The sequence below is a fragment of the Danio rerio genome, chromosome 23 (assembly GCF_049306965.1).
Source record: "Danio rerio strain Tuebingen ecotype United States chromosome 23, GRCz12tu, whole genome shotgun sequence".
In the NCBI taxonomy this organism is placed as follows: Eukaryota; Metazoa; Chordata; class Actinopteri; order Cypriniformes; family Danionidae; genus Danio; species Danio rerio.
In genome coordinates, this window is record NC_133198.1 from 21,661,052 (window position 1) to 21,681,307 (window position 20,256).

Here is a 20,256-nt window from a genome sequence, read left to right on the forward strand (position 1 = left end):
TAGCCAAGCTGGGAGTCCAGCCAAAACCAGCTATGTCCAGCTTAAACCAGGCTGGTCAAGCTGGTTTTAGCTGGATTTTTCAGCAGGGTAGCTCCATATTATGCTGGGAAAGCACACCAAACCCTGGAAAGTTGCTTTTTCTAAAAACTGTTGAAAGAGCAAAATGTTTCCACACATTTAAAAAAAAAAACAGAAACATTTAGAGGAAAAAGCAGTTTCGGATATTAGTGGTTTATCATTTATAACACAAAACATTGAGTTGCTAAATGTTTCGTTATTTAAATGTTCATTTAAATTCGTTAATTCTGGCTTACTTTCAACGTAAAACTCAGTAACGTTAACTTAATTTGTAAACTCTGCTTAAGTTACTTCAACTTGATTGGCCATTTTAGTAAGAGCAGAGATATGGCACTTAGCATAACCATACATACCCTATTAGCATTATAAATTGCCGAGTAATCACATCACTGCTTCAAAAAAAGCATATTCAATACAATATGGATGTGTGTAACATGAATGTAATCCGGATTCACAACAATCACCATGCTGTCATTAGCCCCTTTCACACATACAGACCTTTCCGGAAAATTGCCGGTAATTTTCCGGAAAGGTCTGTATGTGTGAAAGGGGCTACTGCCATTCACAAACACCCTGTGGTCCTTCATCAAAGTCAGTTGGATACTATAACTGTAGTTTGCTGTAAAAACAGAGTTGAATAAACCCGGTTTTCACCTACGTCTTTATAAGTGTCAAATTTGATCTCTCTCGTGTCTGTGTTAAAAATAAGAAGCATTTAATTGTATTCCTGTAAAGACCCTGTATTATAAACTGGTCTAATAAGTCCAATTTTTATTCAGTCTAATTTTTCACAAGTTGGTTATATACATGTATATTTTTCCAATTGCATTATTTTTACTCATAAACTATTTGCTTATTTATCTAAAATGTTTATCTATTACTATATTCAAGTTTTGTTTTATTTAAAAAAAAAAGTATTTCCTTCATTTTTATGCAACACCTTTACATATGCACAGCACTCCTGTTCTATACAAACAGTAAAACTTGAAGGTTTGTTAAGTTAACTGAACTAGCACAAGCTTCACCTGGAAAAGGGGTAATTCCCCCAAAAATGAAATGTACTTTTTACTGATCAAGTGGTTCTAAACCTTTTTTAAACACACACACACAAAAATACTTTGAAGAAAGCTGAAAATCACTGACATGCCCAGTAGCAAAACCAAATACTAAGGTTACAGGTTGTCAGCGTGCTTCAAAATATTTTCTTTTATTTAACAGAATAAATAAAATAAAAAAAAAGGTTCGAACCAAGTAAAGGTTGTATAAATGATGACAGAATTTTTTTTAAATAAACTATCCCTCTAAGTGTACTAAGATGGATTTGATCAAAACCACTTACCTCACCCACTTACCTCATTGTGATGAAAACAAATCAAGCAATCAGTCGACTGTAGAAGCCGCATACACAGAAACACACTTGTGATAAAACAAATTATTTATTTTCTTTTGTTACTTTGTGTAGTCACTGTGATTTCAGGCTGAAAGTACAATTGAAGTGAGAACTACATATACATAAATATACAGGCAGTATGTAAACTAAGCCAACCAAACAATCAGACATTAGGATGTCCCTGATTTTACTTTTTTTTTGCAGTGAGGGACAATGGGCAGTGAGGCTCTTCCTGACAATTTCCAGGATCCTGCTCATCAAGTGACCACTAATGACAGTTCACTGAAAACTCAACCCAGAGGAGGCGAAAACCCAGCGCTAGAAAAACAAGGCAGCTGTAAAAACTCTATTCGCCAGCTGAAAACACCCGGACTCTAGTGCCATTGCACACACAACTAAAAAGTGGCATTACTTATTCCCAAGCACATTCAATTCACGTGTAATACTTTGAGCCAACACACACACTTGTATACATGGTTTCCAGGGACTCCCCATAGGCGTAATGCCTTTTATACAGTAAAAAACCCTTATTGTATGGCTCTACCGCAAAACCCAACCCTCACAGGAAACATGAACAATTTTGAATGGAACAGACCCCGTAAAGTAGGATTTTAAGCACTTTCAAATTACAGGGACATTAAGTATGTCCCAGTAAGGTGCTATCATTACAGCGACATTATTTAATAGGAGTACAAATAGGTCATACCCATGTCATTATACAACTTTGTATCCCTGTAAACCACATAAACCTGTACACACAAACACACAAGCAGATCAAAACTCTCGAAATATAACTTCACACACACCAAATCCGCAATGAATCTGAATGGACTAGCTGTTATAACCGCAGGCAGGATGTGTTTGTGATGTAAAGAGAGTCCTCTCAGTCTCTAGTGAAAGCTCCATGAAGTCTCTGTCCAGGTCTCTGTAGGGTTCATCGATATAGGTGGCAATGGCACAGCGAGAGCTTCTACCAGACCCCAGCAGCACTGAGACGGTCTCCTTCCAGTATGTAAAGGGAATACAAGAACTCTGGGTGGAAAGGGATACAAAAGGTAATGCTTTTATTAGCTCATAAGCATGACACGATTGTGTGTTTGGTTAATGGAGGCGAGAGCTCACATTCTCCAGGCAGGTGCTGTCCTTGTCTTTGTTGAGGTAGTGGTGCTGCCAGAAGCGCAGCAGGTTGTGGAAGTTGTTGAGCAGGCAGCCGGGGTATTTCTCCGAATACTCCTTCTCCCGCAGAGCGCTTAGGTACAGAGGCAGCTTGCCCCGTCTCCTCGCCAGCATCAGAATCACAAGACTGGTGTTCAGACAGCTCACATTCTCCTGGGATTGGTCAAAAATCATAGCAGTTGGTTTTATAGGGTCAGTGATGCGCATAAAAAAACACACATTTTCTAAGAACTCAGAAATACAATCTCTATGTTCATACCGGTTATGAAAAATATAATATACACTAAATGTTGTTTTGGTCTTTTTTTCTTATCTATTCTTTATATATTTACAGAAATAACAAGATAGCTTTACAGAAAAACAGAAACAAATATTATTCAAAACCCCTCCACACAAACAAAATGAAATGACAAATACACGCACACAAACAATAATTGGAAAATATATAAAAATAAATAAAAAGCATAGTTAGTGTCAGTTATGTATGACATATATTGGATCGTTTACATTTAGAAATAGCCAATGTATAAAGTACACATGTAAAATTAAAATCTTAATCCGCAGATACTTATACAATATACTCTGCAACTTAAAACCCCTAAGGCTTAGACTGACAGTACGGCTGTGAGATTAATCAAAAAGGAATCGAAATCGTGATGTGAAACGTTGCGCTTAGCTAATTGCAAGAGGCTGCGATATGAAATATATAAATGTAATATATAGTTTCCTTCATCCAGAGCAATTGCTTGACTGCTGTCTGTCAGAGTTGTTTGCAGCTGATACACCCTATGAAAAAACGTCACAAAGGCAACAGGAGATAACTAACGGCATGATGACTCACTTATGAAATGAGTGTTTAATTTCTGAATATTTATAAACAAATTTGAATAAAAGTTGAAGCTAGTTGATCTCTTTTTAGTTTCGTTTTGAACTAAAACTCACTGCACATTAGCCGTAAGAAGCTGGGATACAAAATATTGAGCTGAATCTTAACTACAAAATTAAATCACTAACAAAGTCCCTTTAAGGCAAGTCATTACACTTGGCAACCATCATTAAACCACCTTTCGAGGCAGTATGGTCGGGCATTCTGTTTGAATGGGGAAACATCAAAGTTTCCAAAAGTTCTTATCAAACTTCTAATTACATTTCATATTACGAATAACCAATAAAATTAAACAACAACTGCCAATTTAGTTTCATTTCTAAATGTTCATATCACACAAAATCTGCAGAAGCTCACATCTGGTCCAAGCCCCTCCCCAGGAGAATTGTCCTTCTATAGCAATCGCTGATTGGCTCCAATACTAGAAGGCAGGGCTTCATTCGCCATATTGACAGTTACACTTTTCCCCATTCAAAAGTATATAAGTGACATATCTTGTGTACTCTATAGTTTTTGAAAATAAATATTTTAAAAATAAATAAATAAATAAAAAATTATATATATATATATATATATATATATATATATATATATATATATATATATATATATATATTATTTATAGTAAAACTAATTTTTTTCTACATGAGTGAAGATCAATTAAGAGAAAATATTTGTTTTTATAGTAAAAAAAAAAAAAAATGCTCCGTCTTGCTTACAGTGTCAAAGGTGCAAAACCAATGTTTTTGATCCACACGTAGATCCTGACACAGTACTTATTATATTAGGATCTGATTATACATATTCATTGAGCAGTGTATGACAGAAATTTCTAACATATTGTTTGATAAAAGCTAAAAAATGTTATTATTGTACTGGACAAAATGTGTATCCTCCAACTGCTAAACAATGGCTTGAAGAATTGATATCTACTCTGCACTTGGTACAAACCAAATATCTTTTAAAAGGGAACACTGGACAAATTTCACAAGATTTGAGGCCCTTTCTTCCGTCACTTCATAGGGGATACTTTTCCATAAAGCAATGTATTGAAACTAAAAAGTGTTTTGATTATCACCGTATAGTATACTTACAGGCTGAAGTTAGGGTGTTTGTTTTTTGTTTGGATTTTTCTTGTTTGTTTTTTAGTAAGTTTATGCATATCAGAAAATTTATCCTGGAATTGGTGACTATTGTAAGTCTATTCAATGACCAAATAAAACTTATTTAAAAAAAAAAAGCAAATGAGCATTTGCACTAGTGGTACTAATTCTTAGCCACATGTTTGTGAGCCCTAACATAAAAAACCAACTCACCTGAGTGAGGGTTTGTACATTGATGATGCTGATCAGTTGTAAAAAAGGAAGAGCAACCTGTTTTCCACCTAAGCCATGTAGGACAAGAGGCGGCACTCTGAAAACACTTCAACCACTGCAGGACAAAGAAACAGTGTTTTTAAGAATTATCTAATTTTTCATTCCTTGAATCCATTTATCATTCAATCACTCCAGTCTAACCTTTCACGTCATTAGTCTCATTCTCGAAGCGGTCCAAAGACAAGACGATACATCGCACCAGCATGTTGGAGTCCACCAGAGAGCTGTTGATCTGAGTCAGGAACATCTGAAACTGTAGTGTCCAAGGGATAAAAACAGATTTGACATGTACTGGATCACTTCAGCAAAAACTAAAAATAAATAAATCACTGAGTCCGACTGTAAGCCCACCTTCTCCTCAGTGGTGACGTATTTGTTAAATCTTTTGAAGGCATCGATGTTGAACTTCATGAGCTCACCAAGTAAGTCAAAGTAACTCTGAAGAACGTCATGGGACTTGCAGCCACTGTCAATGATGCAATAGAGAATGTGCTGAAAGAAGAAAATGAGGAAATGATTTAATATTCCGCTCACTCTTTTGTTTTAAGGTACAATTCTTGCTAATACAAAGCAATTAATTATGATTTGTGTCTTAATAAAGTGTTAATCTGCTCCTTATAAACAGTTAATAAGGCAGTAGTTGGGTTTACGTATTGGGAATGTTTAGGCATGTAAAGTAAGATCATGCAGAATATGTACTTTATGAGAACTAATAAACAGCCATTACCTTAATAACAGGCAGGTAATAAGCCACTAATTAATAGTGAAAAGTAGGACGGTCCAGATCCGAGCATTTTAAGTTGAGGTGCTGTTTGTTTTAATATTAGATTTTTTTACATTTCCTGTTGCACTAAAATCCAAAAGTGAAGAATTTATGGTATTTATTACTTGATTGTTCAAGCTACCTCACAGAAGTGATCTGTTTCTTAGAGTTGTTGAATGTAAAAAAATTCGGTGAATTGAACAAAATATAAAGAAGATTCTGGATTGGTTTCTTTGCTCTTCTTTATTCTTTTTTTTTATTGGATCGGGTTTTAGTATCGTTAGATACTCAAAATCAAATGACTCGGACTCGAGGGAAGAAAATCTGATCATGACATCCCTAGTGAAAAGTGTTTCCAATATTCTTATAAAGCTACACTGCCATTCGAAAGGCTGGGTTGGTAGGAAGCCTCATTGCTGCATTTATTTGATAAAAAATACAGTTAAACTGTGAAACGATATTATAGTTTTAAATTAGGTATTTACAATTTGAATATACTTTATAATGTAAAGTATTCCTACATTTTCAACATCAGAATTTTAAGAAATATTTTGGTCACACTTTATTTTAAGGTAAAATTCTCACAATTAAACAATTAACTTTAACAATTGCCTCAATAAACTCATAATCTGTTTGCTGATAGTTAATAAGGTAGTAATTTATTTATTGGGTAAGATTAGACATGTAAAATATATCATGCAGAATGTATGCAATATGTACTTTTATGGCCAAATAATAGGCAGCTAATAGTTAATAGTGAGTATTCATACTTACATTAAAGTGTTAACAATATTTCCTATTATTAATGTTGAAAACAGCTGTGCTCCCTAATATTTTTCAAAAAATGTGTGAAAAGTTATGTTGTGAAAATGTTTTAGGTAAAATTATAAGTGCCTTTACAGTCTCTTTAGAAAGGTTCAATTGATCTGTTCTGAATAAAAGTGTTAATTACAAATACAAAACAAAAAATCTTATTGAACAGCAACATTTCGTACTGTATGTTCAAGCAATAAAACTGCATCACACACTTTTAGCATTTACCTCTAATAAGCCTCTTCTGAGAAGAAACACTTGATCAGCATATGATGGCGTTCCTCTCAAAAAGCTCTCCACTGCTCTTGCCTGCCAAAACCTGAAGCCAGTTGCAGAGGGAAATATCATTTGACCAAACACAAGATGCTGGAAACAAAGAGGCCTTTAAAGACCCCAATATTCATTAATTCATTCATTCATTCTCTTTTCGGCTTAGTCCCTTTATTAATCAGGGGTCACCACAGGGGAATGAACTGCCAACTTATCCGGCATATGTTTTACGCAGCAGATGCCCTTCCAGCAGCAGATGCCCTTCCTTTGCAACCCATCACTGGGAAACATCCATACACACTCATTCACACACATACACTACGGACAATTTAGCCTACCCAATTCACCTATACCACATGTTTTCGGACTTGTGCGAGAAACCTGAGCACCCACGTGAACAAGGGGAGAACATGCAAACTCCACGCAGAAATGCCAACTGACCCAGCCAAGGCTTGAACCAGCGATCTTCTTGCTGTGAGGCAATTGTGCAACCCACTGCGCCACCATGCAGCCAGGCCCCAATATATTAACAGCAAATTTATTTTTTGTGCTGCTTTCAATTAGCCTCACACTTCAATTTCTACATTAAAGCATAGTTTATATTTTAAATGGATGTCTGAACCTGACAGACTGAAACGCACTGTAATAAATGGTCAAAGAATGCGTAGCCTCAAAGCCAGACCTACTTATAGCATAATCATCACCAACCAATGGCAGTTCAAAGATGGGGAAATTGGTAAATTTCGGTGTTTAAACTCCTGAACTCCATTCAAACTTGATTTTAGTCTGATTTTGTGCAAAATTTCATCACATCCATTTGTTCCTGGATTCTGCTTGAAGTATAACATGGCTTTAAGTCAAAGAAAACAAACATATAACTGAAGATCTCACCTGAATGAAGAGTCAATTGGCTCCTTCTTCATGACTGAGATTAACCGTGTAAGAAGACCTTTTTTACCATCACACACAAGATTCCTGTAAATTAAAACATAAGCACAGTCAATATAACCCAGTTCACAAAAAGTTAAAACAATTATCAATAAAGAAGCACCAAAATATTATGATATAAATAAAGCAGTCCCCATGCCTGTCTGTGTTGTTCAGTGCTTCCATTTCAAAGATGTTAGCATTCAGATAGATGTCACTCAGTTCATTCAGCTCCTGTCCACTTAGTAGAAGATATTTATTCCTGTAATCAAAAAAGGCTTAAAGTCAGTCTAATGGAGGCTAAGTAACTTTATTGAAGTCAGTGATGTTTGCATCTCACTCGTGATGATCACTGAAGCTCTGCAGGAGCCTGAGGAACTGAATCTTGAAGGAGATCTCCTGATGTAGAGGACAGAAGAGGTATATGGTCATCCAGAATTAAGAGTCATTCATATAGAAAAAATGAAGGAATACTTCTTACTGGACTGCAGTCACAGCTCTGGTTCTGCCGATGCAGAATATGACCAAATGGCTGCTTCCTCCAGATTAACTTATCAAATAGGTTATTGAGTCCTGGAATTAACTTGAACTCTGCCAACATTCTGTGAACCTGTGTCAGAAGAGTAAAAATATCAATAAAATGTCTAATAAAATACATCACTGTTCAAAACTTGTTTTTGTTTTAATAAAATTAATAAAATCAGTACATTCTAATGAATTCTGAAGTATCAAATAACATTTCAACATGAAGTATTGATGCTGAAAATCAGCTTTGAGTCACAAAAATAGATTTTATTTAAAAATATATTGTTGGGATGAAGATTAACAGTCAAAATAAAAGTCTGGTGTGTCAGATAAAGAGAAGACTCAGAGTCGAAGATTTGATTAAAAAGAAGGAAATTTACTGAAGATAGTTTGCAGTTTTAAGTCAGAAGAACGGCTATAAAAATAAAGTAGAATATATTTATATACATACATATATATATATATATATATATATATAAATATATATATATATATTTTTTTTTATAGAATACATGTTATTTATATACAATAAATATATTTATTACAATTACTAATTATAATATCGCCCTCTTACCATATTTTAATCAAATAATTGCAACCTTTGGGGCCAGAAGAGGCCACTTTCAAAAAAATTGTATTGTAAAATTTGAGCAAAAAATGTATATAACAGTGTAAAACTACAAATTAACCTGAGCCACTTCTTAGTACATTATCCTGACATGTCAGATTTGTTCATCTTTACAGTCCCTTCAGTCTCATGGCATTACCTGATTTCGCTGTCGGCCCATAAGCAGCACACACAGCACATAGAGAACCTCCACTTTATACATGATCTCGTGCACTATCTTCATAGACTGAGGCAGTCTGTGTCTGAGTGGACTGGAGGACAGAGAGCTCTCATCAGATGACTCTAAAAGACACCAAGGAGTGAAAGAGATGAGGATATATTAGCATTTAATGCAAGGTCAGCAACACCAACTAGTTCAATAAGACAATAAGACTAGTTCAACAGACAATAATTCATTTACAATTCACCAGTTTTGTCTTGAAAATGGTCAGCACATAAAATACCCACAAATACAGTTCATTCAAAAATAGAATACAAAAAAAAATATATTTAAAAAAATAAAAATAATACAGAAGAAACCTTTAAAAAATGTCTATTAAAATGTTTTCTGAATTAAAGCATCGCCTGTCATCTTTAAAAATGAACATTCTATTAAAATCATATTATTACATGAATCAAAGGCAATACAAAAAAAAAAGTGATCATTGTATGACGATTGGGTGTCATGTACATAAAACATGGTCATATCTACTTTCAAAGTAATAACAGTCCAATTATTTAGTGCTTTGCTTATAGTTTATTATGTGCTCATTCACACTAATTCATTCTCCATTTGTTAAAGAAGCACAAAGAAAATACAAGCTTATTATCAGATACTAGTATTTTACATTCTGGCATGTCCAACTGAATCGGCTTATTAATAGCAAAAACTGTAATGCAGAGTATTAAACAAAATACAATATTAAAATGTTACTTTAATGTCTCTACTTGGTCTATTATGTTGACGATTGTAGGGTGTTCGGTCTTCAAAGACTCAAGTACTTGTAAACCTGATTTTGAGTCTGTGCAGATAAAAAAAATCCCGTTGACCACCAAGTCAAGGGGTTATTTCTTCATTTTTTTTCTAAAAAACTGATTATTGTTGTGCAGTATGATATAGCATTACGAACCGACATGAGACAAGTGCTGTGCTTCAACAGAATTCCTTCAGAGAAAGAACAACCAAAAAGGATACATTTATGGATTTGTGTTGAATGGTACTGACCCATACCATTATAGTACATATAACTATCAGTACATTTGTGTTTGTTACATGGTTCCTATTTTAATTTGCAGGTTAAGTGCAATTAAAGTATCAATTACAATGCAAAGTCAAAGGATAAAGAACAGAAATGAATAAACAGATTTTCCCTACAAGCAAAAATAAATGTAACCAAAAAAAAAAACGACACCAAAATCTAAAAGCAGACACTTCCGAGCTATAACACCATCACCAATGACTAAATAGCTGAGAAACATCCACAAGACAGATTTAAACAGCTGAATTGTAGCTAAGATAGGGACATAAGGGTGCAGGTGCAGTATATTGTTCGCAAAAGTTTCACAATTTACAGTTTGTAATCCTATCTCGTTCTGTTGATATGTGATCTAAATATTCATAGCTTCAAACAGATAGAAATATGAATGGTTTTTGCTGCATTTCTATGGAGAACCCAGTGGCTGGCATTATGCCTCATTGTATTTTTGCCCACCAAGTCTCCACACAGGTCATGTGATTGAAAACCATCAATTTGCTCCAAGTTTGCTCTTCTCCAGGTATATGCTTCCCAAAATGTAGGAAAGGATGGAAAATACAAAACAGAAGAAAAAGATCTGACCTGTACTGCTCTGCTCTGCCTCCTCTATTGCCAGCTGCATGAGAGTGTCCAGCACCAGTGCATTGTCAAGCCAGCTGTGCCAGTCCTCCAGCTCCAGCCTGGCAGAGGCATCCGCCGCTTCCGTAACTTTCCTTGTGGCGAGTTTACAAAGGCGCTCAATGAAACCTGGGATGTTCAATAGAGCCACTGAAGAAAGATCAGCAGAGGTGTGAGATCATGTCAAACTATAAATCATATGTTGGTATTTTAAAACTGCTTTTGCTTCAATCATGTTTTTCTCACCCTGGTTGTTCTCAGCGTGTGATGGACATGTGCTGTTTTTTTGCTGGGTACTGCGGGCTAGAAGAGTGTGCTTGTCATCAACACCCACGTCCGGCTCTGATATGGTGACTGACAGGATCCGACAAAAGTTGGCAAGCTGTTGCTGGTTGAAGCTCTGAACCAGACTGTCCAAATTGGGAATTTCTTCCAGCTGGATAATTTCCTGAGGTGAAAATTGTCGATGATACTTTTTCAAATTTGATATATTTACTTTATTTAAATACTAATTAATTAAATATTTACTACGTAAATGAAATAGTTTAATTATAAATGTCAATTAAATAAAATAACATTATTTAATAATTTATTTATTACTGGAATGTAACAAATAATATTTGTAAAATTCATGAAAAACACTTTATATATAATATATCAAATACTTTATATAATACATTACATTATATTTAATATATAATATATTTAAAAATGTTAAGTAATTTTAGATTAAGGATTTTAAGTAATTTATTCCTCTGATGCCTTTAGTGTCACGTGAAACATCACAAATCATTATTAGTGCTGCTATAGCACAAGCATACAACTCTTTCTTGACATAAAACCACAAGTTTGAAGAACATGTCACCCCCAGCCTATTCAGTCTAATATATTTTCCCTTTTCCCTCTCTTTTCTTTTTTTATTATTTCATCATTTTATTATTTATTTAACCTAATACACCATGCTCCCAACCTCAGCTTTCGGTAGTGACCTGTTTATATGCTTAATTTGTAAAATTAATGCGCATCATACAGTATATTGTTTATGCACATCATATACTGTGTGTTGCACAATATGAGGGTTATAGAGTGGTTTAATTAATTTTTTTTATCAATTTTGTACTGTTATATATATTTTTTTTCTATTAGTACTGTAATTTCGCTTTTACTTTTGTTTGTTAACCGTCACAAAAATCTGATAAATAAACCTTAAAAGGGGGAAACCATGATACATTTATTCAACTATTTAGTCCATACTTCACTTCCTAATCTACAATTGCCTCTCTGGCTATACCACCAACTGTACTTGAGAAAAAAATAAAAAAAAAAAAAAAAAAAACTTGCATCACTAACGATTTCCTTCTTAGACTTTACACACCTGAAACTTGTCTATAGCACTTATTCATTGTTGCTCTTATAGTTGTGTAAATTGCTTCCTTGTCCTCATTTGTAAGTCGCTTTGGATAAGAGCATCTGCTAAATGACTAAATGTAAATTTATTTAGAATTCTTTGAACAATATGAAGTTTAAATTTATATATTTATTTACTATATAAATCTATTATAATATCCAAAATGCTTTACTGATTACTTGTAAAATAAATAAATAAACTGAACCAAAATTTACAAGTATAGTGTGAGTGCATTTGCCATTACCTTTCGTACGCTCAGAATGTCCTCTATAAGAGTGGCAGTTTGTAGGAAAACTTTTTTGTTGGACATGAGAGTGAACAGGTACATAACGAAATCCTCCCTCGCTGCAAGGCTTTTTGTAACGCCCTCTGTCTGGCATACCAAAGCAGAGGCCATTATTCATGAGCAAACCAATTTGTATTAATATAACTATTAATTCTGATCTTCCAGAGTCATGCAAATTTAATTATACTTACACATATACAGCAGTTGTACAGTACACTTAAACAATCCTTAATGAGATCATCACTCACTGAAAAGAAGGAAGAAAACTGTTAATGCAATTTGAACATATCAACCACACTTGTGTTACAATGAAAAAAGCAAGCAATAACACGAGATGGTTAAATTAATGGGGTATAGATTTAATATTGAATTCACTTACTTGTGGGTGTGTTTTGCTGTATTGTGAGTGTCGGCCGCATTAAAATCTCTATAAACAACTGTAGACAAAAGACAATAAAAAAATCCATATAAATCTATGTTCTGTAATATTATCTTATATTATATTATATTAAAATGAAACATAATATAAAAATATAATATAAAAATATAATATAATACAATATATATATATATATATATATATATATATATATATATATATATATATATATATATATATATATATATATATATATATATATAGCAAATATATAATATAACTGTCAAAAAAGTTAAAAAAAAAGTTTTTAGGGTATCAAAATGACAATTTTTTTACAGCAACATGCATGCATGCTGTATACATACATACATACATACATACATACATACATACATACATACATACATACATACCATACATACATGCATACATACATACATACATACATACATACAGCTGAAGTCAGAATTATTAGTCCCTTGAATTATTAGCCCCGTTTATTTTTTTCCCCAATTTCTGTTTAACAGAGAGAAGATTGTTTAACACATTAACACATTACTAATCATAATAGTTTTAATAAATTTTATCTTTGCCTTTATGACAGTTAATATTATTTGACTAGATATTTTTCAAGACACTTTTATACAGCTTAAAGTGACATTTAAAGGTTTAACTAGGTTAATTAGGTTAACTAGACAAGTTAGGGTAATTTAGCAAGTTATTGTATAATGATGGTTTGTTCTGTAGACTATCAAAAAAAATATATAGCTTAAAGGGGCTAAAAATTTTGACCTCAAAATGGCTATTAAAAAATTAAAAACAGCTTTAATTCTAGCTGAAATAAAACAAACAAGACTTTCTCCAAAAGAGAAAATAATATCAGACATGCTGTGAAAATTTCCTTCCTCTCTTATACATAATTTGGGAAATAGTTAAAAAAAGAAACAAAAATCAAAGGGGGACTAATAATCCTAACTTTAACTTCATATCGATTTAGAAACTTTAGCTCTATTTTTGCAGTGCTCATTTTTTAAACCTAACAATACTACAGCTTTAAAATCTAATATGTCATTGTTATGTAAACATAAAACATCCTGGGAAGGCATGATCACTACTCACATCAACTCCTCCAAACAAGTCAAATGTATATGTATTAGGCGAAATGGACTCCTGTGGCATCTTCCGCTCCTCTGTGACAAATGAAATGGCCTCCATGGACAGTAATGACGACAGCTCCTGGACAAGCACAAGACCAACTCAATTACCATCTGGGGTCTGGTTTTCCTATGTGGATTACTCAGTTAGCTGGATTTGATTGGACAATTTGACACAATCCATGACAGTTTCGTTCTTCAAACTCATTCAGTAGTTGTGGTCATGGCAACATGTCTACATGCTCAAACCTGCTTTTATATAAACAGGATTAGATTGCGCTTCAAGCAAAAGTAAAACTGAAATTATGTACCAACTACTGATGTTTTCCTAAAAGTGTACTGTATTAAATTGAACAATAACAATATTGTAAAAAAAAAAAAAAAAAAAAAATTCGGAATATTTTTAAATTCTTTAAAACTGTTATGTAATATACACTCCGAAATAAAAGTATGATACCTGTCACGGGGTGGTACCTTTTTAAAGGAAACATTGTAAGTAAGTACCGAGTAAAGTAATGCATTACCATGCTTTAAAAAAAAACGGTATTAATATTTGAGCTACTTTAAAAAAAAAAACACGAGTTAATTTTTAATTTAATTAATTAGCTTTTAAAAAATAAATTGCGGAATTAAAATTAATGTAGAAACAATGAGTCCCTCAGTCAATGAGAAAATGTGTTCATTATATTGAATGCATCGAAAAAAAGGACAAGGGAATTATTGTTTCAATAGACAGTGATTTTGACAATTAATACAAAAGTAGCAAACACATTGCTTTAAACTTTCAATAATCTGTAAAATATACGACATGTATTGCCCTGAGGTCAGGAAGTTCTCAGATAACATTATCCTAAAATATTTGGTTATGATGTGTATATTTAAAGGTAAATGTAGGTGTAGGATATACAGTGTGCTGTTAATTGCAGAGCTCCTCTATTAAAGAAAGAAACAAAGAAAAAACTGAAAGAAATCAAGCCTTAGCCAGGTAATAAAAAGAAACTCAAAATTAAAGTATCACATTACTTACCATAAAAAGTTACTAAGTAACGCAGCTAGTTACTTTATTGGGGAGTCACTCAATTTTGTAATGGATTACTTAACATAACTTTGCGCAACACTGATGATAGCTACAACTAATTTACTCTAAGGATACGAATTTCGGCCTTTTAGATACAAATGCATACTTTGAAAAGATACCACCCCAGCTTTAGTACAGTTTCTGAGTGTATAATAGACATGGCCAATATTCTCAGTGAGAGAATTGTGTGTTTGTGTGTATGTGTGTGTGTATTTTAAGAGAGTCAGGCACATACAACATTAACAGCTAATATGTGGGTGTGATTTGATGCTGCACAGTAGATGCAGACCACTTCTCAAATTTCAAAATGCTTTTTCGATTAAAATTTTAATAAAAAAGCCAGATAAGTCTTATGCCACAGGATTAGGAAACTTAAATATTGCCACAAAGAAAGTTCACACAAGTTAAAGTACTAAAAAAATGGCTGAATACTATTCACCTTATTCTTTGTGTATGAGCATTCATTTTTAGACGTCAAAAAGAATGTTTTGCTGCTTGATGTTGCAAACTGATATGTTCTCATTCTACTTTGTCTGTATAGCCATGCAAACACTTGTTTGTAGAGCAAGTAGTTTGACCGCTTTGTGCCGTTTATTATTCCTAGTCATTTCTCACACAGGCTAATGAATCGGAAGTTCTAAAACAATCGCAAAAACAAGCTCACTTCCGCATTGAAGAATAAGGTCAATACTCTTGACACGTGAAATTGTAATACATGTACAAATAGCCAATAAATGTGGAAAGTTATTGTGTAGCTGATTTAACAAAACTATTTCATTACTATGAATTTAGTGGTCGTTTTGCCCCCAGCCAATCGCTGCATTGATGATCATAATTTGAGAATCAATAGAACTGCCATTCACAACAAACAGACTCAGATCAATTCATTCAGATATTTTAATACGATTCGCAAAGTAGTTCGAATGACCAAATTGACCAATTATCACAATTAAAATATCCAGAATCTGCCAAATCCAAGTGAGGAATGAAGACCGTGATCACTTGTTAAACAAAACAATGCATTGTGTGTCAACAAGAAAGTCCTGAATACCATGACTATGCTGTGAATCTTGGAGAGATCGCTGTTAGGATGGCTGCTCTTATGAAGCCTTCTTAGTAACACTGGAATCCCCTGCCATTGAGCTCTTTTGTCTCTCTCCTCCAACAAAGCCACAGGAACCTGCATTGAACACATTAAATACATTGCATTAGCAATTCTGGTATTGTCATGGACTATCGTAGCATTAAAAATACAAACTACTTCATAAACTAAGGTCAAACCTCAGTTATTCTTCAAAAGTGAAACGAAAAACACACTTTTATGCATCTCGCATGTACTAATCTACTAAGTTATGCTTTGATATAAACTCCCATCTTTTCTTTTCATAATATTATATAAAATTATATAATTTTTTCTTAGCCATTACTTATTACCAAACAACACAATCAGACATTAACAGATGTTTTTAACATTTCATAATACATTCTCATGCTAGCATTAGCAGATGATTACAATTTCACATTTGAACAGCAACATTTACTGAACAAATACATTCATTCATTAAATTTTCCTTTAGCTTAGTCCCTCATTTATCAGAGGTTGCAACAGCGGAATGAACCACCAACTATTACAGCATATGTTTTAATCAGCGGATGCCCCTTCCAGTACTGGGAAACACCCATACTCTCTCACATTCACAACGCCCAGTTTTGTTTACACAATTCACCTATAGCTAGCTCATGTCTTTGGACTGTAGGGGAAACCGGAGCACTTGGAAAAAATCCACACAAACACGGTGAGAACATGCAAACTCCACACAGAAATGCCAACTGGCCCAGCCGGGACTCGAAACAATGACTTTCTTGCTGTGACGCAACTGTGCTAATCACTGAGCCACCACGCAGTCCCAGAACAAATACAAACAGCAATCTGATCAGTGTTTTTGACCTGAATTCATAGTACAATTAACAGTACTGTCAAAATAACTGAATCCATCAATTGTTACTATATTAAACAACCACAACAAACAGTTATCAAGTCTGCTATTGTTGTTTCAAAACCACCATTTGGCGCACAAAACAAGGAGTTTAAATAGTAGCATTTTAGCTAATGTGACGGCACATTTTACCATTATATATTTAAAATATTATAAAAATATATAAAACATACATGAAAATATCTGACAATAATGTACTATGCAGAGTTGGGCTGGGTTACATCTGCCCCTCATTTTGATTGACTTATTACCACTTAATAAATGCCTGAAAATGCTGGCATAAAAAGAAGATACACATTTGAAAGCTTTTAAAACATACAGCTATCTTTGAAAAACAGATTTAGCTTGATATGAGACATCATTAAATATTACTTTTGTTAAACCATTGTTCTTTCTATTTCATCACTGCTTGGCTCCCTATTAAATATTGTATAATTTAAAAAAATTTACTACCTACAAAGCCCTGAACAGCTTAGCTCCCCCGTATATGAGGGAGCTTCTGGTGTATTACAACCCCCTAACATCCAGGAGGATGCTCAATTAATTCTGGACAATTGATTATTCCCAGAATATTAAATTCAACTGTAGGTGGTAGATCTTTCTCATATCTGTCACTTAAACTCTGGAACAGCCTTCCTAGCACAGTTCGGGAAGCAGACACACTCTGTCAGTTTAAAACCAGATTAAAGACACATCTCTTTGCATTAGCATACACATAAAACACAAATGCTTTTCAAATCCAAATCCTCTAAAGAATTGTTAGTTAGTCTGTTTTTATTATTCTGGTTTCCATAATATTGGACCAGGCTGTATCCTGAGCAGCTGCTGTGGTGGTTATGGAGGAGTGGAGAGCGTGAGACTGATTCCTGTAAGACCCCAGTGACAGACGAATCCTTGCATTGATCCTGAAGGGCCAGGCTGTACATCAGCCAGAAACCTGCAGCTTCTCCGTGATGGACGTCCAGCTTTCTCCAGCCTCCGTTGCTTAGACTGCAGCTCTGCACAAGAAGTTTGGCCATAAGAGAAATGGTTGTGCCCAACTGAGCCTGGATTCTCTCTAGGTTTTTTTCTTTCACTTTCATCAATTGGTGAAGTTTGTTCCTCGCCACTGGCTTGCATGGTTCGTAACTTGTGGAGCTGCCCATCGATGGATTTGCTCTTCCATTTTTGAACTATAAGCAGTTAAAATTAAACCCCACTGAACTAAACTAAACTTCAACTCTAAAAACTGGACTGACACTGTTTCAATTTACTCTAATCTTCTATGTTAAGCTGCTTTGACACAATATACATTGTAAAAGCGTTATAAAAATAGAGATAAATTGAATTGAATTTAAAAAATAACATTATCAATTTTATGCATTTGAATGACTGGACCCTTTATTGTGTGTAGATGCACTGATTTAGATGTATTAAAACGACAATAAGAGATATACACTCACCGGCCACTTTATTAGGTACACCTGCCCAGCTGCTCGTTAATACAAATTTCTAATCAGCCAATCACATGGCAGCAACTCAATGCATTTAGGCATGTAGATAGACATAGTCAAGACGATCTGCTGCAGTTTAAATCTAGCATCACAATGGGGGAAGAAGGGTGATTTAAGTGACTCTGAACGTGGCGTGGTTGTAAGTGCCAGACAGGCTAGTGTGAGTATTTCAGAAACTGCTTATATACTGGGATTTTCACACATAACCATCTCTAGGGTTTGCAGAGAATGGTCCAAAAAAGCGAAAATATCCAGTGAGCGGACGTTCTGTGGGCGCATGTCAAAGCGCAACTCAGACTGGTTTCTTGAACATGGCAATGAGTTCACTGTACTCAAATGGCTTCCACAGTCACCAGATCTCAATCCAATAGAGCCCTTTTGAGATGTGGTGGAAGGGAAGATTCGTCTCATAAATGTGCAGCCGAAAACTCTGCAGCAACTGCGTGATGCCATCATGTCAATATGAACTAAAATCTCTGAAGAATATTTCCAGTACCTTGTTGAGTCTATGCCAGGAAGCATTAAGGCAGTTCTGAAGGCAAAAGTGGGTCCAACCTGTTACTAGTAAGGTGTACCTAATGAAGTGGCCTGTGAGTGCAAGTTCATATGATGATGAACATGATTCATTGGAATAGCTGTGTTAAATATAATGTCTATATTAATACTGATAACATTTAAATGTAAAATACTTCTAAAGCTACCGTAATAGCAGTTACAGTTACTGGACCCGTTTTGTTTCATGACTAAAGACTAAGGTAAAATTTATTTTATATTCGCACATTCAGACTTTCTCAGTAATTTAATTTCAGAAAAGTATTCTTTACAAATTTTTAATAGTGAAATCATTTTAGCAGCCAGGGAATATCAAAGTAAAACACTGTTTACAGTCAAATAAATAACGTTAGTGTTAATGCTGCTTTGAAGACATAACGTTACTTGTATGTGATTTCAGATCCATTATTCAAAGTACCATGGTATACAATATAGGGAGCATGTCACAGTTATCACTGAACGAATGTGCGTAACAGTTAAACCAAGTTTACCTAAATTGTCTCCAGAATCAGTCAACAACATATTTTGAGTAGCAGGAAGATAATTTCACATATTAAAAAGTTAAATCTAACCACACCATATTAGTCATCTAACGTTACCGTTACACATCATAATTCGCTTTGAACTCGATGAAATGTTCTGTATTTCAGATTAAGAGGTGTTTTAAATGGAGTGCTGTTCGGGCCCTCAAATGTAAACAGTGTCAAAGAAACGCTTTGGAGCCGATTTAGACATTTATGTCATTTATAATCTCACCTGTGATCCTCTAGTTAACCCCTCGCCGGTGACTTGGCCTTGTCGAATTTTATGAAAGATGTTTTTGCATGGTTTTCCTCGTCTTGTTTGGGTGCGAGAAAACCCAGGGCCTCTTGTCGCCATTGCTGTTCCTCTGACGTCGTGACGTTGAGAAGTTTCCACGAAACCAGCGGGGGAGAGATGGAGCTGCTGCTGCTTCCTGCTGGACTGGAAGAAAACTACAACCTGCGGAATATCTGGAGCTCTACAAATAACAGGCTTTATTGGGAAACCAAATATGATGTTCAAACATTTTAGAATTGTTTATTTGTTTCTCTTTTGGAAGGTCCTACACTATTATTTTTGTATGATCGATTATATTATTCTGTTCAGCTTAGTCTCTATATCAGAGGTCGCCACAGCGGAATGAACCGTCAACTATTCCAGCATAAGTTTTAATCAGCATATGTTTTACACAGCGGATGCTCT

The 20,256-nt window shown here is 34.4% G+C and overlaps 1 protein-coding gene across 3 annotated transcripts; it reads right to left on the reverse strand.

The window, feature by feature from the left end:
- Nucleotides 1–1,495: 1,495 nt before the first annotated feature.
- Nucleotides 1,496–19,933, reverse strand: trpc4apb (transient receptor potential cation channel, subfamily C, member 4 associated protein b). 3 transcript variants are annotated; one of them, NM_001310093.1, is given in 20 exon segments: nucleotides 1,670–2,500; nucleotides 2,591–2,797; nucleotides 4,847–4,886; nucleotides 4,889–4,961; nucleotides 5,048–5,159; nucleotides 5,258–5,398; nucleotides 6,711–6,801; nucleotides 7,644–7,727; nucleotides 7,840–7,941; nucleotides 8,020–8,078; nucleotides 8,161–8,289; nucleotides 8,972–9,114; nucleotides 10,650–10,835; nucleotides 10,932–11,133; nucleotides 12,338–12,466; nucleotides 12,571–12,626; nucleotides 12,759–12,816; nucleotides 13,878–13,994; nucleotides 16,042–16,170; nucleotides 19,789–19,933. In NM_001310093.1, coding segments are annotated over 20 exon segments (2,382 nt in total). In that variant the 5' UTR covers nucleotides 19,912–19,933; the 3' UTR covers nucleotides 1,670–2,299.
- Nucleotides 19,934–20,256: the final 323 nt, after the last annotated feature.